Here is a 22,155-nt window from a genome sequence, read left to right as displayed (position 1 = left end):
CGATGGGAGGCTCTCGGTGGCCCTGGCTGGGGAGCAAGCCCTTGGAAGGGCCGGCCACCAATCTTGCCCTACAAGGAGGGTGCTGGGGCTGGATGGCGGCTGGGGGGAGGGAGGGCAGCCGGGCTGGCTGAGAGCGCCTCTGGGGCGACCCCCGGCCTCCCTCGGAGATCCCCCATAAATCACATCCTAGAGATGCGTTCTGGCAGCGTCCTCCCCTTCTGGGAAGTCAGGGACCCCCTCCCTCACCTGATGTACACGAGAAGCTTGTTGCCCATGATGACCTGCTCATCTGCAACAGAAAGAAAACCCTGGGAGTGGCCGCCCCTCTGCCCAGCGGGCAGCCAGCCTGGGGCAGGGGAAGGGCCGGGCAGGGTGTCTGAGCCCCGGCTTACTGCTTGGCACTTCCTGGGCTGTCGGCCCCGATGGGGGCATCGAGGCCTTGGAGTGATGGTTTCTGGGAAAAGGACCCCTCCCCGGGTCTCTGCGTGTCAGTGGGGGGCCGGGTGACCACATGGGCCGTGGGGTGAATGGAGGCTCTTGGTGGGGACCGGCTGGGGACCGAGAGGGGCGAGTGGCCCTGACCCCTGATTTCCCCGCTCACGAGCTGGGGCAGTGGTAGCATTTCTGACTCAGCCTTCTTATGGGTGCCCCCCTAGCCCTCTATCTCCCAGGACATCCTGGTCCTTGGGGAGCCCCCGTTCCTATGGGTGCTGCCTATGGGCCAAAGGCACGTCCTCAAAAGCCGCCGCTGCTGCACCCCAGGCCCTCAGTAGGGCGCCCCCCAGGTCCCCTCCTCCTCCTCCTCCTTTTGGGGTTCTGGGAACCTCAGGGGGGTCAGCCTTCGGCCTCCCCGCGGGCTGCCCTTCTGCTCCAGGCGCAGGTAAGGAGGTTGCCCCCCAAGCCCGCACTGCTCGCTGCTCACCTGTCAGAGACTTCCCTGCGCTCAGAGGAGGAGCAATGACCTTGAAAAGCTTCTGCATTTAAAAGGAAGAGAAGAAGGGCCTCAGAAAGTGAGGGCAGACCCCGTCCCAGCAGCCAGGGCGACAGCCGGGCCTGCCCCGTGCCCCAGACCTGGCCCCCAGAGCCCTTCGGGGGCCTGACAAGGAAAGGCTAAGGGTGGGTTCCACCTCCCGTGAGAGGTAGGCCCGGGGCCGGGACATCAGGGTCAAGCCCAGGCTGCAGTGAGCCTCCGTGCGCCGTCCAGCAGGCGCCCATCGCCCTTCTACACCATGGAGAACACGCATGCGGGGTCACATGTGGGGTCATGTATGGAGTCAGGTATGTGGGGTCACGTATGTGGGGTCACATGTGGGGGTCACGTATGGGGGTCAGGTATGTGGGGTCACGTATGTGGGGGTCACACATGTGGGGACGACAGGAAAGGCCCTCTCCTCTGCAGCCGGGAGCGCCCCCACTCACCTCCATGGGGCTGATGAACTCGTTCATGCCGCTGTTGTAGACGTAGATCATGGCGTCGTAGAGACGATTCTCCCAGCACATGAGGACCACCTGGAGGAGGGGGAGGGGCTCTGAGAGGGCGCTGAAGGTGGCGCCGTCCCACAGGGGGCGCTCTGGAGGGGCAGCCCACGCCATTGGGGCACCCGCGCCAAGCGCAGGCGAGACAAGAAGGCAGGAAGGGCCCCCCCCCCAAGAGAGCCGCGCTGCACTGAGGGGGGGATGGAGGCCCGGGTGAAGGGGCTGGACGTCTGGCCCCCGCAGAGGGGCAGCCCCTGGAGCAGGCTGCGGCGCAGCAGGAAGATGGGGGGCTGAGGCTAGAGGAGGGGCTGGAGCCCAGACACAGCAGGGGCCGGGGTCTGGCCTAACACAGAGCTTTAAGGAGCTTGCCTCCTCATCTGCGTAGCTAGAGGCCACTGGGAGGCGCCACGGGGCACAAAGCTCGGCCTGGAGTCACAGAGACCCGAGTTCAACTCCAGTTCAGACCCTCTGTTTCCCCCTTCATAAAATGGGGATCATAACAGCAGCTCCCTCCCAGGAGGGCAGGCTGGCACGTCTCGCTCCCCAAATGTCCGCTACCATCAGCAGGTGACCATACGTGACAATGCTGGGAGGCCCGGGCCGGACCCTCAGACCCCGGGCCCCACAGCCCACTCCCTAACCAACCACATGTAGGGGCCTGTCACACAGTAGGGGTCTATCACCCAGTAGGGGCCTGTCACCCAGTAGGGGCCTGTCACACAATAGGGATTGTCACACAGTAGGGATTGTCACACAGTAGGGATTGTCACACAGCAGGGGCCTGTCACCCAGTAGGGGTCTATCACCCAGTAGGGGCCTGTCACCCAGTAGGGGCCTGTCACACAATAGGGATTGTCACACAGTAAGGATTGTCACCCAGTAGGAGCCTGTCACACAGTAGGGGCCTCTCACACATAGGGGCCTCTCACACATAGGGGCCTGTCACACAATAGGGAGCTGTCACCCAGTAGGGAGCTGTCACCCAGTAGGGGCCTGTCACCCAGTAGGGGTCTGTCACACAGTAGGGGCCTCTCACACATAGGGGCCTGTCACATAATAGGGAGCTGTCACCCAGTAGGGGCCTGTCACACAGTAGGGGTCTGTCACACAGTGGGGGCCTGTCACACAGTAGGGAGCTGTCACACAGTGGGGGCCTGTCACACAGTAGGGAGCCTCCCTTCCAGATAGCTGGACCGTGTCGATCGTCCCTCACCTGCTGGATGTCCAGGCTGGTGATGTCCATGTGCACGATCAGCGCCTCCACGTTCTCCATCAGCTTTTTATCTTGGAAGTGAATGAGCAGATCCTTCATCACCTGGGCGGTGATCCCCACCAGCTGGTCACTCAGAATGTACGGCTCCAGGCACTCCAGGAAGACACCTTTGGCCACCGAATTCTCACTGAACTTGTCGTACATTTGGCTAAACAGGAGATCCCTACAACGAAAGGGGAAACCCACCTGTGCTCAGCAGGGGTCACCGACAGTGGCTCCAGGTGTGTGATAAGCCCCGTACTCTCCGGGCCCGGCACCATCCTCGTCCCTCCCTCCAACGCCCTCCCTCCCCACACTGGCCCGGGGGAACCCTGAGCTTGCCCCTCTGTGCCCCAGCGGAGGGAGCCTGTGATTTCTGGGGGAGGGGCTTCTGGGTGATCACAGACCCTCTCTCTGCCAGGGTAGGCTGGGATCGGCTCATCAGGAGAACACCTGGGGAGCGGCAGGGGTCCCCCAGTCACAAAGGGTCTGCGACAGGCCTTGAGCCCAGTTTTCCTGACTCCAAGGCTGGCGCCCCTTCACCATCCAATGCTGTTCCTCTGAATATTCTGGATAACGACAAGGCCGCCGTCCCCAGGAGAAGAATCCACGCGCTCTTCCTAAGGTGCCCTGAGAGAACTTGGGAATCCCCTTCTCCTTCACTTCCCGCCAGCGGCGAGCTCTCCCGGCCGTTTAGTTTTAATCACAAGGTTCTCGGCCCATCGGCGGCGCTCGAGGGGGATGAGGGAAGGGGGTTCTGGGCTGCTTTGCTCTGGGGCTGGGAAGCCTGTGGTGACAACAATGAGCCGCGAAAGCTCATGATGCCCTTCGGCAGCGCACAAAGCCCCGCGGAGGGGGGAGAAGGGAGGCGAGAGAGACGGAAAACGGGCCGCGGGGCGGCCCAGAAAGCGAAACAAAGGCCCACGGTGGTGGGAAGAGAAAGAGAGTCCTGAAAGGACAAAGGGAAAAGGAGTCCAAGTCATTCCGAGGCCCCTTTTCCCATCATTCCGAGTGTGTTGGAAAACAGCAACAATTTAATGCTCGGGGGCTAACCCTTCCCCCTCCTCAGACCCTAATCTCCAAGCCTGGGCCACGGCCACTGGCCGAGAGGACTCTAGGGCAGCAGCAGACCCTCCTGCCCCCCGATGGGCGCCCCCACCAGCAGACCCCGGCCCAGTGGAGTGGCAGGGATTGCCTTCCAGGGGACCCTGCCCCCTCCTCCTCCTTAATCTCTGCTGGAGACACAAGCTCACACAAGCAGGGACTGAGAGGGAAATGGCCAAGTGGAGGCGACTTCCACACAAAGCCAGCTGGTCATTGTCCTGTCGGGGACTGAGCCTGGAGAAGCCGCCAAGGTCGGACAGGACACAGGGTCTCGGGGTCTGCACTCCGGAAAGGGGCTAAGGTACGAGGGGAGGGAACCGCCAGAGGCTAGAAGTGGGTCACGGAGGCAGCCCCGCGCCATGGCAGGCCCAGGAAGAGCCAGCACTTGAAGCCGACTTCAGAGAACGAGGAGGAAAAATCAAATCCACCCAGAGGGGCCGCCTCCAACCCAACGAACCGGCAAAGGTGGCAAAAGACAGAAGGGTCAGTGCCGAGAGATGGCCAGGGATGGGGCAGGGGGGTCCCTGGAGCTGCGAATCAGGAAGAAAAAGGTGGAATTACACAGATCAGGTCAATAAAGGGTCTAGAACCTCTGGCTCAGAGTCCATTTAGGGGCCGATGCCCCAAGGGACAAAATGGAGCAGCTTTGGGGGATGACAAAGGGTTAGAAACAGAGCAGGTGCCCAGTGATGGGAGAATGAGGCAACGATGGCAGCCACTGAGCCAGTAATCCATACGCCGAGAAGCCTGGAAAGATCTGAGTGGTCTGATGCGGAACGGAGCAAAGGAAAGAGAGTACACAGTGACCCCAACAACCTAAATCATTTAGAACGAGCCAGACCCCCAGAGCTGCTGAGAAGCCCCCTTCCCCCACTGCTGTACCCCGAGAGCTGCTGAGAAACTGTACCCCTAAAACTGCTGAAAAATGGGCCTCCTCTGTCACCCTCCTCCCCATCATCCTTGCCAGGAGCAGGCAGTGAACAAGAGCAGCACATTGTACACTGTTTCTTGTTTCAGAATATTGCTTGCTTCTTTTTTCACCTTTTCTTATTAAAAATATTCTTTGTTCTATCCCATAGAACCTATAGGATTATTTTATGGGAACGGGTGGAGGAGGGAGACGTAGGAGATATAAGTGACGTTAGACAAAAGATCCACGTAAAATTTCTTTTTAAAACAAGGGAGGATTCACTAGGCCCCGAAGGGCAGGGAGGGTGTTCCAGGCACCAGGAGCAGGGTGAGCAAAGGGGTTCAGAAGACAGGGCTGGGGGCCCCCACCACCACCAGGGGAGCTTGACCACGCTTCGAAGCCCAGGAGTGTGACCAGCCAGGGACGCCCGAGTGTCTGGGGATGGGTGTGACCCCTTTATCCCGAGAAGCCCTTCCGCTGCTCTCATCCTCTGGGGTTCTTGGCAAAGGTTCTGCAGCGGCGGGCCATTCCCTTCTCCAGCTCATTTGACAGGGGAGGAAACTGAGGCCATCAGTGCATGTGACTGGGCCAGGGTCACCCGCTAGGAAGCCCCTGAGGCCGGATTCCGGGCCTGGCGCTTCGTGGCTCCCCCGGCGCACTCTCAGGCCCCAGCAAACCCCTCGCCCTCCCATTCCTCACATCAGCTTCCACATCCAAGCGGATTTCACACAAGCCCTGATGACCGGAGAGCTCAGCCGAGGATGCAAAGGTAAATAATGGGGAAAAGGAAGCGATCATCAGCCTGGAGAATGAGGGCGACAGAGCCATCTCCCCTTCATTAAGAGGCCGACTCGGAGCCCCGCGCCCCCACCTCAGGGAGCAGGGAGGCCCCACGATGAGCCAAGAAGAGCAGCCCTGGGTGGGGGCCATGGTGGGGCCTGAGTCCGGATGCCTCTGGGCCAGACTCACAAATGTGAGGGGCCTCGGCAATGCTTCCCCCGGCTTGTAGCCTCCTGGGGGGCAGGGGCTGCTCTGACCAGCGCCGAGCTTCGGAAAACCCTGCAGAATGTGACGCTGGCTCAGGTGAGCGCCGGGGATGATCTTAGTGTAATTCTGTGGCCCTGAGCCCGGGCTCCTTATTTTAAAAAGGTAAATCATTAAAATCTCTGCAGAAAACCCCGAGGCATTTCCAGCTAACAACGTTCAGCCCCCAAGGCTCCTTAACAGAGAGATCTCTGCACTGTCTTAAAAAAGGAAGAAAAGACAGAGAAGGAAGGGAAGGAGGGAGGGAGGGAGAGGGAAGGAGAAAGCGAGGGAGGAAGGAGGAACGGAGAGGGAGAAGGAAGGAAGAGGGAGGTAGGAAATACACAAAGACAGAGAGAGATACAGACAGACACAGAGACAGAGAGAGAGACAATGAGAGACACAGACAGAGGCGAAAAGAGAACCAGACCGAACGGAATATTTGGGCCTGGGCCAAATCATGAAAATAAAGGCCACGTCTTTAAAACAAAATGTCTCATTACCCTGTCCCGGGGCTGGTTCAGGTAAAGAATTTAATTCAAAAGTTTCAACAGACGGGCATCTGGAAAGACTTGCTTTTTGTGTCCCCATGAAGACAAAGGCTTTCCTTGCCCACCAGGGGCTCCTGAGCGAAAGGCAGAGCAGGTATGTGCGCACACACACACACACTCTCACACACACGCACACACACACACACACACTCACACACACACACTCTCACACACACTCACACTCATGAGCCGCGGCTCCGACTCACCTGCGCTGCAGCCGAAGGCAGTAATCGACGACCACGGGCACCGTGTCCTGCGGAGGGACCAGAGAGAGCGCATTAGACGGCCCGGAGCTGCCAGACCGGGGAGTCCCAGGGAGCTGCCCCCAGCCCCAGGCCTCCAGCTGGTGGGTCTCCCCTTGCCAACGCCGCCCGAATGGGGGTGCCCTGCTGTGGATGCATTGTTGGGCACCCTGTGAGGAGGCCCCCACCCTCTGTTATGTTACAAAGGGATGCAGAAGGAGAGGGGTCATTCTGGGAATGCCGGGGAACCATCCAGCCCCACCTGGAGGCGCTGGAAGGCAGCCGGGCATGGGACCCTGGCCTGAGACTCAGTAAGGGCCCACACAGGCAAGCCAATTCCCTTTTCTGGAACTCAGTTTCCCCAACTGTCAAGTGAGGTGGCAGGATTCCCCGCCCACCAAGGGCCCTCCCAATGCCATGTCTAGGATTCCGTCCTGATGGCCACCGAGGGGGAGGAGAGAACCCGGGGAACGTCCTTTCACCGGGAGGTCAGAACAGAGGCCTCCGTGGTTACAGGGGCCAGGTAGGGCCTGCTGCGCCAAGTACAAGGAATGCCAGAAAAGGGGTGTGCAAGTGTGTACACCAGCATGTGTGTGTGTATGTGCCAGCGTGTGCATGCACATGTAGGGATAGTGCACACACACACAAAGCACCGCTGTGCATGTGTGTACAAGTGTATGCATATAGGGATGTTGTACACACACAGACTGCTGAGCTCCCCTGGCCGGGGGTCACTATGGCCGGCTCTTCTCAGGGTGAGGAGGGAATGCCTTGATTCTCTCTATGTGCTGGCAACGCTCCCAGGATCTTGAGGCTGATCTGCCCCGATCCCTGGCTCTTGATCTGCCCCGATCCCTGGCTCTTGATCTGCCCCAATCCCTTGTTCCAGATCTGCCCCGATCCCCTCTGTGGGTCACTTAGGAGGAGGGTGAATTAGCTGAGTCGGGGAGGCCCGGGACCATTCCAAGGCGCAGAGTTCTGGGGACTCGACCCCCAAGAGCAGCTCGACACAGGTGGGAGGTGACTGGGGCAAAGTGAGTGGCGGCTGCCTCTGAGAGAAGGGGAAGGATGCAGGAGATGCCCCGGAGGTACCGGCCACAGAGCCTGGTAGCAGATGGGGAGGGGCGAGGTGCCCAGGATGAGGAAGGCTCTGCATCCAAGGGCCGGACATGTGGCAGAGAGACTTCTACTGTGGAGGGAACCGAGGCACGAAGCTGTTCCGAGCGGGCAAGAGGCAGCCGTGGATGCTCCCTCCTAGAGATGGGGACGGGATCCAGGGGGAGGGCACAGGGAGAGCGGCTGGGGCCGGCGCTCCATCTGCACACGGACAGGGACGAGTCGGCCGGGCCCACGCTGACCTCAGGCCGCTGTCTCTCAACCACCGGCACACACTGCGACATTCGGAGCAACGCGCCGGGAGGGCAAAGAACTGGAAACGAATGGACGTCTGTCAACAGGGGGACAAACTGTGGCCCGTGAACACGATGGACCATTGGGCTGTAAGCGAGGCAGCAGGCGCTGGATGGGGCAGGGAAGATGGGCACCTGCGGTGCAGTGAAGTCCGCAGCCCCACAGGAAGGCCGGCCGCATGAGACGTCAAACCCCCCATCACAAAGACCCAAGGGATGGCTCGGAGGAGATGGGGGGACGCCCCCTCCCTGTACAGGGGAAGGGGCCACCGCTCTTAAGACACACTCCCATTGGAAACCTTTTCACTGGATCAATCACTTGTGCAAAAATCTGGGCTTTTTTTGTGTGTGTCTTTTAAAAAATACTATTTGTTCTATGGGACAGCTCGCTGAGGAGGAAGGAAAGATGGAAAGGCGATGAAGTCAGGACAGAAGACATCGTAAAAACTCTGAAAAGGCCTGGCGCGCCCCCTGTTGCTCCAAAGCTCTCACTTTCTCCCGAGATGCCGCGTCCCTCTGGGTCTGACTTGGCTCTGCCGGGGCTTCGGCCTCAGCTCCCCCGTCCGGCCCTAACCAGGACCCCCCGGGATCCCCATTCCTCACCCCAGCCCCTGCATCCTCATCCCTGCGGAGCTCTTGGGTCCCCCCAACAAAATCACCAAGTGTTCGAATAAAGGGAAGCCCAAGTGAGCTCCTGGGCCGGGGGCTGCGACTTCCTGTCTCTGCAGCCTCGGCACCGAAACACGCCTGGGTCAATAATGCTCGGCGAGTCTCCTCACGTGCTTCAAAAGCAAACTTCACATAATTAGAAACACGCTAAGCACCCGGGTGTAACTATGGAGACTTTGCTCGGTTACCTAGGGCTTGGAGGAAGAGAAACGGCTCCGAGAGAATCCGGGCTGTCCCGAGGCTTACACAGAAGGGAAGCTGGTCTCTGCTATCTGAGGGGAGCAGAAAGGCGAGCAGAGGGTGGGGGTCTCAGAGCCCAGAGCCCCCGGGCCGAGCCAGCGGGGCCGCCGAAGGGAGAAGCCGGGGTGGCAGGTCCGGCAGGAGGCGCTGGGCAGATGTAGGGACGGCCCAGGTTTCTGGAGGAGAGCCAGCATTATTCCTTTCACATTTATCCAGGGTGGACAAGGTGGGTGGAAGCTGCGGGTCAAACCTGCCTTCTGCCATTCCTCAGTCAGTGCCGGCACCTTCTGGAAAGCTTCGGGGGCCCAGAAACCACCTTTACCACATCCCAGGGAGAGCCCAGGAGAGTGGGAGGGAGGCAGGCCCCGCCCTCCTTCGGCACCCGCTGGCTCTCTGGATGGCACTCCGGACCCTCGTCCCTTTCTGGCGCCCGCCTGCCCAGCACACATGCCCTGCCGCCGGCACGGAGCCTTCGAAGAACATTTCTCCCAGGAAGGTGTTAAGTGGGAAGTAATTGTAAAGCGGCCCCCAGAGACCCCAGTATATTTTATATCCTTAATTTGTGACTGTTTCACCCACTGGCGCTGACAGGCTCTGGTTTCAGCAGCATTCTCAGCAGCTTGCCCGGTTTGCCCCCATGTGCCATCCTCTCCCCTTCCGCCTTGGGCCCCTCCGTGCTGCCCAAACACACGCCCACGTCTCCTTGGTGCTGCCCTCACTCCAGAGAACGACCAGCTTCTCTCCTCCCTTGGATTTCTTCACTGAGCCCCCAGAAAGGGGCACCTGCCCCCACGGCCTTCACTTCTGGACGCGGCGCTCGCCTCTCTGGGGCTCCCAACAACTGGCTAAACACCAGGCCCCAGAGCCTTCCCATGACCTGAGTGACCCGTTGAGTCTTTCTCATTTCCTCCTTTTTTCTTCCTCTTCCTCCTCCTCTTCTTCCTCCTCTCCTGCTCCTCCTCCTCCGTCTAGTCCCTAACCCTGCCCTGTGGCTTTGTCTCAGCCCTCTCTTCTCTGTATCTGGCGTCTGTTCCCTCCTCTCTGTCTTTGGGGATCCTTCTCTTCCTTCAAGCTCAGCGCCACCTTCTCCAGGAAGCCCACCCCCACCCCCTCAGCCTGGAGGCCGCAGCCTGAACCTGCCTTTGCTCTCTCACACCCTAGCCTGTTCCTCACAGAGCCCCCCATCCCCAAAGAACACGAGCTCCCCGGCAGCAGGGGCTGCCCCCCAGCAGGCAGGCCGCCCGCAGACCCCAGGAGCCTGGCACCCACTGTACATGTTTTTACAAAGTCTCTTCCTCCTACCATCTGCAAACACCCGACAATGCAGGAGAACGGTTCTAGAACAGAGCGAGCCGGGCTTAAAAGGAGAACACGGAGGGACCGGAAATCAAGGGGTTTCAGAAGGGAGCGGAAGCGCCCCGGGCCCTGAGAAGGAGCAAGGCTGCAGCCGGAGCAGCGGGAGCCCCCCGCCCCCCAGCTTCTTTTCTCCAGGTTTGAGGCTCAGCATCGTTTGTGACTGTGGCCCTGCCGAGAGCAGCCCCCACGACCCAGAGGAAGAAAAGGGTCATCATCCCAACAAGGGCCGACGCCGGGGCTGGTTAGAGATGGGGGGCTCAGTTCAGTCTCGGCGGGCTCCGACGCTTCCTGCCTCTCCCTCCATTCCCCAAGAACAGCCCCTGCCTCCCCCCTCCCTCGCCAGGGCTCCTAGAATGTCACCACCATCTCCGCCTCCCTTGAGATTCCGAGGGCCAGACGGGAGCTGGATGCGGCCGGCCGGGGCAGCTGGGGCCGGTGGTGAGCTTCCCGGCTCCCAGAGGGCCCTGCCCAGCTCCCAAGCTCTTTTAGGGCTCTCTGAGCAGCGACGGTCTCAGGCCGGACAAGGCCCCTGCGCCCCAGCAAAGGGCTTCTCAGTCTCTGCGTTCTGGGAAGGATTAGGAGAAGCCCCTCCCCCACCCCAGGCCTGCCATGCCAAGGCAGGGCCAGCGCAAGGCGAGGAGCGCCACCTGCAGGGCCAGCGTGGGAGAGCACACGGAGGAAGCCCCGAATCTGAGCCGCAAGCAGGGCCCCTCCTCGGCATCTCAGGCCCCGAGGCTCGCAGGGCTTCCCTCCCAGAAACACCCTGGCCACGTCCCAGCCACGTACAGGAAGGAAACAAGCATTTACTCAGCATCTATGGCAGGCTATTGCCTCGTTTTTGACAATGAGAGATGGGTGCTGTGATCATCCCCACTTTACAGATGAGGAAACTGAGGCACATGGAGAAGGAGGGGCGTGCCCAGGGTCTCCCAGCTGGGAAGTGTCTGAGGCAGGATCTGAATTCAGGGTGAGGAGGAGAGGAGCTCATAGGATTCCCCGAGGACCCCCAGGAGGAGGTAACCGACTTCTAGCAGACTCACGGCTGTTCTGTGGGAGCTTTTCCAGGGGAAAGCTGGGCCCTGGGTGTCCATTTGTGTGATTCCTCCCGACCCGTTTTCTGTGGTTTTCCCTGCCTGCCTTCACTCCTGGATTTTCTATCTGGTCCTAAGATTGGGGTCTCAAGGGAAACGCCCGCTGGAAGGGTCGCCCACAGTGGCAGCAGCCAGACATGACTGGCCCCGACAGGAGAGCCAGCAGCCTGGCGTCCCCTCCAGCCGGCCTGTACCTAACGGGGGCCACCAGGCCTCGGATGCTGGCCCCATTCCCTTCCTCCCCCAGACTGACGAGGGCTCACACAGCTGCAGGGAAGCGCAGCCTGGGATCCCGCTGCCCCCACCCTCCTCTCCTTGGGGAAACTGTCCGCGACTCGGGGTGAGGACCCGAGCCACGCGAGGTGCCCGGGGTCGGCAGCAACGGTGGCACGTGCCAGCTTCCGGGGGGTTAAGATCCTCCTGCCTCTAAACTGGGTTTTCCCCCACAAGTTCTTTATGAGCTCTCTAGAACATCAAGTACAATTCCCAGCATAGCTCTGCCTCCAGAGCCCACAGTGCTCCAGCCTCCTGGAAACCCCCGTTCTCTGCTCTTAGCAAAAAGGGAATCTTGGGAACTCGCTGCCCCCAGCGGCTGAACCGTGAGGCCCCGAGCTTCCCAGCCTGCCCCTCCCTGGCCGGACCTCCTGCCCCTCCTGCCTACAAAGCTTCCGAGGCCTCACCAACTCCTCCCTAAGCCAGCGTCAACAGCCCGGGATATTCTGCTAATATTTCAAAACAGGAGAATTTATATTTAAAAAAGATTTTGGAAGGTGAAAGAGCTGCCACCCAAATCATTCGTACTGAAAACCCGCTCCCCCCGTCCCTGGGCAGAGGCCCGACGGCAGGGAAAGCCGCTCCCGCCTACCTGAAAATGCTGCTCCATCACCTGGATCTTGCCCTGGTCCGGGCATTTTTTCAAAGCTCGGTCCGCACAGTGGAAGAGGATTTCAACCATCTGGAAGGAAACGCGAGTCACGTCAGACAGCCGGGAGGAGAATGAAACAGCCCCGACGGCCGGATCCTCTCCGTCATGTCATGTTATTATCTAACCCGTCATCGTGACCATCGGGGCCATCGGCTTTGGTCCCGTTCTCACCGTGGGCATCGTCGTCATTATTGTCGTTGTCGCTGACCTTTATCACCCCATCATCACCATTCTCACCATCGTCACCGTCACTGTTATGACCTTTATCGTCATTTTCACCCCCATCATCGTCACTGTCACTATTACTGTTATCACCTCATCCCCATCCTCACCATCACTGTCACTGTTATCGCCTTCATCACCCATCATCCTCATCCTCTCCACCATCAGGACCACAATCACTAGGAACATCACTGACAGAATTATTAGTAATCAGTGACTTGGGGAGCGTCAGCGTTCCCCTCTTCCATGATCCTCGGTTCCAGACCTGGGTCTCAGAGGCCGGGCTAGCCTCCCCTCCCCGCCCCCACCCAACTTTATGTGGAATCCTGCTCCAAGGAATCCCACTCCCCCAGCTTGGGCCCTGAATGCCCACCGCTGAGGGCGCCCTGGTTACGGGGATGTCTCTGCCCCTCTTTGGAGCAAGATGACTTCTCGTGGCCAAGTCCCCCTGCTGACCAGAACACTCCTCTTCCCCCTCGGCCCTGAGCTGCCGCCATGGTTGCCTCTGGCCTAAGAGTCAGGGCCCTGCATCTGAGGGCATCCGCTGGAGTGCCCAGCGCAGGAGGGTTTGGGTGCGGGGCTCCCCACCTTGTCCCGCTGGCACTGTGCCAGAGCACACGGCCCTGGCCCAAACCCTGTGGCAGATGCCTCCTATCTGTGTGACCCTGGGTATTGCATCCGATACTTACTGTCCCACCCCCATCTGTCTGAGGTCCCTCATGTTCTGAACCTAGCATCCTGGACTCCCCGCAAAACTATCCGCTCCAGACCAAGGGACAATTCTCTCTCTCTCTTTTTTTTTTTTCCTGAGGCAATTGGGGCTAAGGGACTTGTCCAGGGCTACACAGCCAGGAAGTGTTGAGTGTCTGAGGCCAGATTTGAACTCAGGTCCTCCTGATTCCAGGGCTGGTGCTCTGATCACTGCACCACCCAGCTGCCCCTTAATATCTCTCTATATTTTGACTCTTCTCTGTGACCTGGGCCCCTTCTCTGCCCTGTCTGCTAGGAGCCGTCTGCCCTCGCACCTTCACCACAGAGAGGGTGGGGGCGGAGGGGAGGGGTCTGTGGGGCCTTTGGCACTCGTTGGGGCTGGATTCATTGTTTCCTGCGTGACAGCAGCGTTCCTTGGGAGACCTCCTAGCTCTCCTTCGGGTCGGGGCCCTTCCACAACTCAAGGCTAGAGAGCGGCAGAGTAAGGGGAGAGCTTCTGGAAGACCCAGGGTTCCAGAGGCAGGGCTCCCCCCTGTCAGCCCCACAAAAGCCCCAATTTCCTGGGAGGAGGAGAAGCTTCCACCCACTCAAAGGCAGCTGCTGGTGGAAGAACATAGGAACTGGACCGTGAGGAGGATGAGGGGACTCAGCCGAAGCCCACCCTTCCCACCTCTAGTACCCCTGGGCACGGCCCCGAGAACTCACCCGGTCGGCAACGACGGCCTTCCGCTTGCTGGCGTCCCCGGACAAGCCTGTGGAGAAACAGAGCCCGGGTGGGTGTCGGGGGGCCGCGGCTCGGCGGGACAACCCAGCAGGGGCCTGCCGTACCCTTCCCTCTTGCTCATTAGATACAGGGCCCCCTCCCCGCACTTCCACCCGTGGTTCAGGGGCCTCCGAGCCGGCAGAGGGAGCACTCACCGACTACAGCCTTGGCCTTCCCTTCGTGGAAGGACCACGCGAGAGCCAGGGCCTCCGGCAGACACTCTTGTTTCAGGAGATGGTCCACTCTCTGCAACGGAAGAAGAGAAGCCGAGCTGGGCGCTGGGCCACGTGGGGTTTCCATGGCTTTGCCCCGCGTGGCCGTGGGCTGGTGCCGTGGGCACGGAGAGCTGCCTGCGCCCCTGGCCCGGGCCTCCCTCGGCCTCCATCCACCGGCCGGGCTCCGGCTCGCATTTCCGCACTCCTTTGGCCCGGTCTCTCTCAGAAAGCGCGGCTTCTTGTTATCCCAGGTGATTCCAATCACGGGTATTTTCTATTCTTAAGTAAATATTGTTTTAAAGAGCTCGCTCGCACAATGGCCACATAAACTTGGCCTGGACATGAAAAGAGAGAAAATTGGGACTCTCAGCAGCCGCCAACTAAGTTCTCTCTGGCCCGATGGTTTGACCCTAAGATTTCTAAGAGAGAGGATGATGTCACTCCTACTCTGAGTCTTCATCCCGCGTAACTCGAACTCACCTCTCTCCAGCTCCTCAATGTCATCACGTAAACAGACTGAAAACAAGAGAAAACCGGGACCGGGGTCAGGCTCCAGGAGGGAACTCCCCGAGGGCATGGTGGGCACCCACCCGCGGCCTTGGGGAGTCTTGCCGGCAGGCTCATCCCAGATTAAACCCGGCCAGGACGATGGCGGAAGTCCCACTGGTCAAGGGGCTCCAGACCACCCTGCAACACCGGGGGAGAATCCCACTGATATGGACGATCCCCCCAGGGATCCAGGAGAACACTGCAGGGGCCAGAGGGGTGGCCTGGAAGGTGACTGGGCTTGGGTCAGACCCCTCGGCCAAAAGATTCCCCACCATCTGTCCCCCACGATCCTCTCTGCAATCTCCTGGCCATCACCGCCCTTCCCCCAACCCCACCTCTCACACACACACTGACAGGGCTTACTTTTGTCCCCAAATAAAAGATCTGGCCGCCATAGCTGCTGATGGACTGGTAACAGGCTTTCTCTCCAACCAGAGCCTGGGAACAGAGACCAGAAGCGTTAGGAGACGCTGCCGTCCTGTTGCAAAGGACGCTGGGCACACAGATGTCTCACGGAGCCGCTCTGCTAGAAGGCCCAGACGCCTGTCAGGAGTGACCTCTCCGCCCCCGGTTCGTGTGCAGGGATCTTTTGGGTTATGGGGGGGCAGTTAATGCGGGAGAATCCTCCCACCTCAGAGAGGGGGAGACCCTAGCAAACATTCTGTCACCAAACTGGGAGCTTTTGCCTTAAAAACCACACAGACACAAAGCTTGTTGCTTACAGAAGCCACGAATAACTTCCACCCCCCCCCCCATCTGCCACACAGGAAGGAGCAGACAACGACCGGATCCCCAGAATCACCTGCCGGGGTGAGGGACCGCTCAGGCAGGGGAGAGCGCTCTCTAGGACCGGGCCGGGCTCTCCCTGCAGGCCCAGGGCCCTTCACATGCTCTTTTAGGAGGTTATGGGATGTGACCATGTTTTAAAAATGTTCCCGAATTTGGGGGCAGGGCCTAAAGGTCACAGAGCAGATGCCAATCAATATGCTGGTCACTATTAGCTTCCCAAACCAATTTGACAAAGCTTATTATGAGAAGCTGCCCCTGGCCCTGCCAGGCCCTAGGGGAAGCTCAGGAAATCCTGGAATCCCAGGCTGACTACACCGTGCCAGGAGGCCCCCCGGCAGGGCGTCCACGCCAAGTTTTCGGCCGCCCTTGGTGGGCCGGGCTGGCAGAAGTGCGGCCACAATGAGGGCACCGGGCCAGGGCCCCCCCGCTCCCCAGAAGGGAATCCATACCAGGGCCTGGCTGACGTTGCCGCCCGTGGCCAGGGACTTGAAGTGGCTGCTGTTGTAGACCAGCTGCACCTCGGAGATTTCCACCGTCTCCAGCTCCTCCTGCGTCAGCCGGTCAATCACATGCAGCTTCTCCACGCTGTCCAGGAGCACGATCGTCCGGGAATTGATCCACTGCAACCCAAGCACAGGCCCGAGAGGCCGTCAGCAGGGCGGCCCCTGCCACAAGGACCGCTCCCGGTCCGAGGCTTTTCCCTTGCGTTTGTGGAGGAGGGGAGAGAGCGGGGGCGAGGATGGGGCACAAGTCTGAGGCACCACGGGCAGCGGGGGAATAACGATGACCATTCGTGGTCCGGTCACTTCAGTTTGGGTCTGACGCTTCCTTGGGGTTTCTTGGCAGAGACATTTCTGAGCTTTTGCTCAGAACACGTATCTCTACCTGCCTCCGGGCAGGCCTGAGCTCCAGATCTCCATTAAGGAGAACGCCCGGTTCACACATCTCCTTTCTCCTGTGGCCGCCCCGTCTTGGGTGGACACCCCTTCTTGGAGCCTCGTCTCCCTCCCCCTCTGTCAGCTGGCTTTCCCCATTAGGCTACAAGCTCTCGGAAGGCAGGGACCATCCTCCTCTTTTCCTTTTTGTCTGTGCAGAGCCTGGCACACAGTGAGCACTTAATGCACAGCCCGGCTTGCCAGGGACACGGGAGGTTGGGGCTGACCCGGCATCCCTGGGCAAAGGCTCATGCAGCAGACTAGGCCCGTCCTTCCTTCTCCGTGCCCAGTACGTGGTCTGGCTGCCATGGCAGCCCTCAGGTCAAGCTCAGGAAAAGCCTGAGCAGGGGGAGAGGAAGGACCAGGACGGCCTCGCTGGGTTCTTCTTGCCTCCCATCTGCCTTTGCTCTCAGGACACAAAACTTAGTGGATCGGCCGGTAGCGGCTATGACCCTTGAGGAGAAGGCACCTCTGGGGACCCCAGGCCCGCTCTCATTGCTGCCTGTGACCTCGTCCCCGAATGCCCCCCGACCCCCTGCTCACGAGGACTCACGGTGAAGTTGATGAGGTCATAGTAGAGGTGCAGGTGCTTTTGCTTGGTGACGTGTATGGCGCCCGACTCATCCCGCTTCACCTGGGGGCAAAGAGAGCACAGACTCAGGGCAGGCCCGTTAACAGCCATAGTTACAGCTGGAACAAGGAGGTTACGGGAGGTCAGGTCCCCAAGCACCCCCAGGGCAGGGCGCTTCCCAGCCTGCCCCGAGGCTCCCCTGCTCTCTGCTAAGGAGGATGCTGCCGGGGGTCAGGACGGTGTGGGGGGTCGGGACGCTGCCGGGGCAGAAGCACCAGGAGCAGCCCAGTGGGATGAGGGAGACGGGGAGCACGGACACCAGCACAAAAAGGGGAATGAGTGCGAGAGTCCCGCAGTGCAGGAGGAGGGACCAGGAGGCCGCAGGCCGGGCTTTGTTTCCTGAAGAGGATGGTCCTCGGCTACAAGTTCAATGAAGAGAGCACAGACGAGGAGCGAGGGCCTTCTAGGCCCGGGAACAGAGAGGGCGTGCCCATCGTGGCAGAAACCGAGAAGGGACTGACCGAATAAAAACGAATCATCCCAGGCTCCGAGTCCAGATGGGAGGGACCTCGGAGCCTGTCTAACTGAGAGTTGAGGCCGTCAGGGCCTCCTTTGGGAACCCAGGTCCTCTCCCACTCAGGCTGGTCCTCTTCCCACCGGACCTACCACAGAGCCTTCTTCAAAACAGTAATAACCAAATAACCAAAAAGCTTCTCATGATCCTCACACTAGATTTATCTTGGGAATACAAGGCTGATCTAGCCTTAGAAAACCATGAATCTGATCGATCAGATTAAAAACAGCTAAAACGCTTTCAGAGGAATCTTCAGAAAAACCCTTTAAAACAAAATCCAGCGCTTGGTAGAAAATGCCCCCTCGAAAGCACAGAAATAAAAGGGCTCTTCCTTATTCTGATGAAACACCCAAGAGCCAGTGTTACTGATAACGGAAGAACACTGGAAGCTTCCCCAGGAACGACAGTAAGGGGAACGCGAGGAGCCACTATCCCCATTGGAGCTTGAAAAGCTCGAGAGATGTGAAGTCCGGGTTAGCACCTGGATGCCTTAGAATCAGCCAGTGTCAGGGTAAGCAAAAGTCCTGGGTCTTTAGGGGGGGAAGTGAAGGGAATGGACACAAGCTCTCCACGACCTCCCTTCTCCTCGTCTACCTCCAAAGTGACTCTGGCTTGTCTTCCTCCACCCCCTAGTCCCTCCCACAATTCTCTGTCTACACCAATTATTGAGCTTGCACAGAATGCTGATAGAGTTTTGTCCAATTAGTAGTTAGCCTTAAGTGCTCGCTTGTCTCCCTCAGAGTTTTCAGCCCTTTACAGAGAGAGAGGGAAAGATGGTGCATTAATTGATTCCGAGCTAACAGAACCGGGAATTGATTGAGTCATTCTGGACAACAATATGGCGTCCTGCAAGAAAAGTGAGTAAGTTGTTGGCATTCACAAATTAACGAGCGATTTTTAATAGAAATCATCCCGTGGCAGGTTCTCTCCAAGAGCCACAGATACAGAGACAAAACTAAGACAGCTCCTGTCCTCAGGGAGCTTTCATTCTAACGGGAGACAGTATGAACAAACATGCACATATATGTATGTGTGTGTGTGTCTGTATAAATATATGCACACATACATATGTATATACATACCTATACACATATGTACATACAATAACAACAACAAATACATAAAGTGAACAAACACAAGGTGTTTTTTGGGGAGTGAGAGGGCGGGGTCAGATGGGGGGAGGTGGAAGAATCAGAAAAGGAGTCACGCAGAAGGTGTTGCCGGGACAGTCTTGAAGGAAGCCAGGGACTCCCAAAGAAGGAGATGAGGAGTGAGTGAATTCCAGGCAGGGAGGACAGTCCCGGCAAAGACACAGGGACTGGACGTGTCTGCACTCGCCGACCCCAAAGCTGCCCCTGACACTGAGGCTATACCCGAAGGGATCAGCCAGAGAAGAGAGCGAAAAGGCCCAAAGCAGCATTATTTCTCCCAATGCACAGGGTCAAAGACAACCATGTGCCTGGTGAATAAGAACTGGCCGGATAAGTCATAGCATATGAGTCTGATGGGGTGTTATTGTGTCACAAGAAAAAAGAAGAAGAATTAAAGGAAACATGGGAAGATTCCTCTAAAGAGATACACGGTGAAGAAGACAATGGCAAAAGAACAGTACATACAACAAACAATGGTTAAGCAATTAAGCCCCGAGAAACAATAAAAGTCCGGTCAAGTCCCAGAGTCCCCCGGTCCTGTTAGCAAATGACAAAAGCTGGATTTCCCAAAGGTCTGTGCTTTCTGGGGGTGGGGTGGGAGGTGGGGGGAGAGGTGTCTGCTTGATTAAAATAAAACCTATCAATAGTGAACTTTAAAAAACCCAACCCGGCACTTTTTGCAACTGAGAGTGTCTTGGAGAGTGCGCCAGAATCGGCCTCCCCAGAGCCAAAGAGGAATCCTGCTTTGACTCAAAGTTACAAAATGGATGAAAGTTCTTCCCATTCCAATTTTCGCAGAAACGCTCGGCACCTGGGTCAGCCAAGCAGATGCTGCGGCCGGCCGGAGCCGTGGCTAAATCCCTCCTCACTCACCCACGGTCCAGATGAACTCAGTTTCACACCAGTTTTGTGCTAGGGCAACCTTCACTCCCCCTCACCCGCTCCCAGTGATCTCCCCTTGTGCTGCCCCCCCCCAATCCCCCCAACACTGGATCCACGGCCACTGGAGGGCAAGCTTGTTCCTTAAGCCCCACTTGCAAAGAGAAGGGTTTTTGGGCTCAAGGCCCCTAGAACAGGCAGCAGGGGCAGGCTGCCCTGGGTGCGCTGTCCGGCCTTGGCAGAGAGGGCGGACTGTCTCCCCCTGGGCCGGCCGCTCCGGCTCCCTGCCCGCTCCTCCTCCGTCTGGGAGGACATGTGGGTGCCACATGTGCACACACATGCACGGAGCAGAAATGTGCTTATATAAACACCTATGCATGCATATGTATACAAAGACATCTGTTCTTCACTAGACAAAGGGACAAAGGGCTGAGGAGACGCCATCTCACTCGTTGGCCGGGAGATGAAAGCGAGCTCGCCTCCCCCGCCACTCCAAGCTGCCAAGGCTCAGCTGCTGCGATGTCCGGCTGATCTCCGCCACGGGAAGGCCCCAGATGTGCCAGGCTCAGTGCTGGGCACCGGGACCCCAAAGCACTCGCCATGGTGGGCACTGCCTGACACCCGTGGGATAGGAAGTGAGCCATTAGGGACATGGTGGTTACTGCATTTGCATCTGTGTGCCCTGCGATCCCTGACTTCCTAAATGGAGAGGAGGGTCAGGGAGACCCCGGACTTCGTCGGCAGGGAGAACTGGGCGCGGAGGCTCCCTCTGCCTGCAGACACCTGCTCCGTCTAGGCGCTGAGGGGCCGAGCTCACACAGCCCAAGAGTGTCTGGGAGGGGCTTCAGGCTGGCTCCCTACCCACTGAGCCACCCTCTCCCTCTCCTCTATTAGAGCAAAGAGAGAAATTCATTCAAAGAACAAGAGAAAGCGGCACGGCTGGGACTACAACAATCCCAACCCGGTCCATGAAAACAAGCCCGAGAAGGCTCATGGGAGCTGGAAAGCAAGGAAGGACCCTAACTTGGGCGACTCCACACAGAGTTTAATGGCTGAAATGGCCACGATGCACACAGACGGCCAGCGCCCGACGGCATCCCACGCAGAGCTCCGGGAAAGCTGACAGCAACTCTGTCGGGTCTTCCAGAGAAGGAAGGGGGTGCTGCGAGCAGCCCTGCCCCTCCAAGTAGCAAGAGGCAGAAGGAAGGACAAAGTGAAAGCAAGTCTGGAGAGGCCCAACTGAGCCAAGCCCACCACGGGGGCGAGAATGAGAAGGACGCGGGCGAGAGGTGTGGAAGGGGGCACGGGTTCGCAAAGCGAGGCTACCTGGGGGCCATCTGGGCCCATCCCCCCATTTCCCCAAAAACAGGCACAACAGGGGAATGGCGAACGCCAGGGCAGCCGCACTATTTGGGCCGCCCCACGCCCCACGCAATGAGAAGCTACAGGAGCAGCTTGTTTGTGGATTCACAGCTGAAAAGCAGGCGAGCTGGAGGTAGACGTGGCAGTGACGGCCTCGCCAGGACCGCGGGCCCTCTCCCCGATCAGCTTACCAACAGGAAGTGAACGACGTCCCCTCGGCAAAAGGCCAGCGTGGGGTTCACATAGTTATTGGCAGCCACGAAGTGCCAGGCCAGCAGCGGGACGCTGGAAGGATCCATCTAAGTCAAAAGGAAACAAAAATGAGTCCTGTGGACAGAGAGAGGAGCCCAAGGCAGGGGTTGGCAGTGAGATCACCAGCAGCAGAAGGGAATGAACTGGGAAAGGGACCCTCTGAGTGAGGGCTGGAAGGGGCCCTCATGGGACAGGCTTCGAGAGGGGCAGGGCTCCCTGGGATCACAGGGCGGCCACATTGCTTGGGCCTAGTGAGGGCTACAGCTACCAAAGCCAAGCTAGGTGTTCGTCATGGCAGAGCCCGAGACGCAGGCACAGGAAAGGCTCCCTCCGTCACGTGCCAGAGCATCCCGGGGCTCGGGGGTCCGGGCTCTGGCCATGCTCGGGCCGGCCTTCAGAGGCCCCTGTGCTCATGGTCCGCAGCCTTCCAGCAGCCTCTGTATTCCCTCGCCCTCCCACCAGGAACAGGGTGCACTTACTCACCCGTCCATAAGGAAACGTCATCCACACTTTCAGAGATGGCTTCAGTCCAATGACCAATATCTTTGACAGAAAAGAAATAAAAGAAACCCATGATTTTTCCTGAGTTAAACTAATTATCTTCATTTCTAGCTCTGACTGCGCTTCCTCGTGTTCCTGAGACCTACTTTGGTTAGGGAGGCCATGGCCAGTAAGGAGAACTGGGTTATGGGGTGATCCTTCAGCTCGGCCTTGGAGTGCAGAGGCTCGATGCAGCAAACTTCCCCCTTGGACCCGCTGAACAGACACCGGGATTCACACGTCCTCACTCCCATCACTCGCCTGGAGAGCACGAAGGAAGAAGGAAGGAGGAGAACTTTAAAATGGACTGGGGTGCGCCTAGCTCTTTGAAATCACCTATTCCCCGCCTAGCACTGGGCCAGCTGCAACACACGATGCAAGACACAAGACACGG

At 58.8% G+C, this 22,155-nt stretch overlaps 1 protein-coding gene across 2 annotated transcripts in view; it reads right to left on the bottom strand.

The window, feature by feature from the left end:
* The window catches only part of VPS8 (VPS8 subunit of CORVET complex), a 121,284-nt gene that overhangs the window by 60,701 nt on the left and 38,428 nt on the right, over positions 1–22,155 (bottom strand). For both annotated transcript variants that reach the window (XM_052000041.1, XM_052000042.1), the window contains exons 11-25: positions 21,869–22,022; positions 21,705–21,764; positions 21,161–21,268; positions 16,986–17,066; positions 15,947–16,117; positions 15,072–15,146; positions 14,640–14,675; positions 14,100–14,190; positions 13,887–13,933; positions 12,189–12,278; positions 6,523–6,569; positions 2,690–2,912; positions 1,420–1,509; positions 923–974; positions 247–289 (exon numbers count right to left, since the gene is read on the bottom strand). In XM_052000041.1, the coding sequence (XP_051856001.1) occupies positions 247–289; positions 923–974; positions 1,420–1,509; positions 2,690–2,912; positions 6,523–6,569; positions 12,189–12,278; positions 13,887–13,933; positions 14,100–14,190; positions 14,640–14,675; positions 15,072–15,146; positions 15,947–16,117; positions 16,986–17,066; positions 21,161–21,268; positions 21,705–21,764; positions 21,869–22,022 (1,368 nt within the window). The remainder of the gene's footprint in view (positions 1–246; positions 290–922; positions 975–1,419; positions 1,510–2,689; positions 2,913–6,522; positions 6,570–12,188; positions 12,279–13,886; positions 13,934–14,099; positions 14,191–14,639; positions 14,676–15,071; positions 15,147–15,946; positions 16,118–16,985; positions 17,067–21,160; positions 21,269–21,704; positions 21,765–21,868; positions 22,023–22,155) is intronic.

This window comes from Antechinus flavipes, chromosome 4 (genome assembly GCF_016432865.1).
Source record: "Antechinus flavipes isolate AdamAnt ecotype Samford, QLD, Australia chromosome 4, AdamAnt_v2, whole genome shotgun sequence".
NCBI classification, from domain to species: domain Eukaryota; kingdom Metazoa; phylum Chordata; class Mammalia; order Dasyuromorphia; family Dasyuridae; genus Antechinus; species Antechinus flavipes.
Note: the sequence above shows the minus strand (reverse complement) of the source record. Positions and strands in the feature narration are given on the sequence as shown.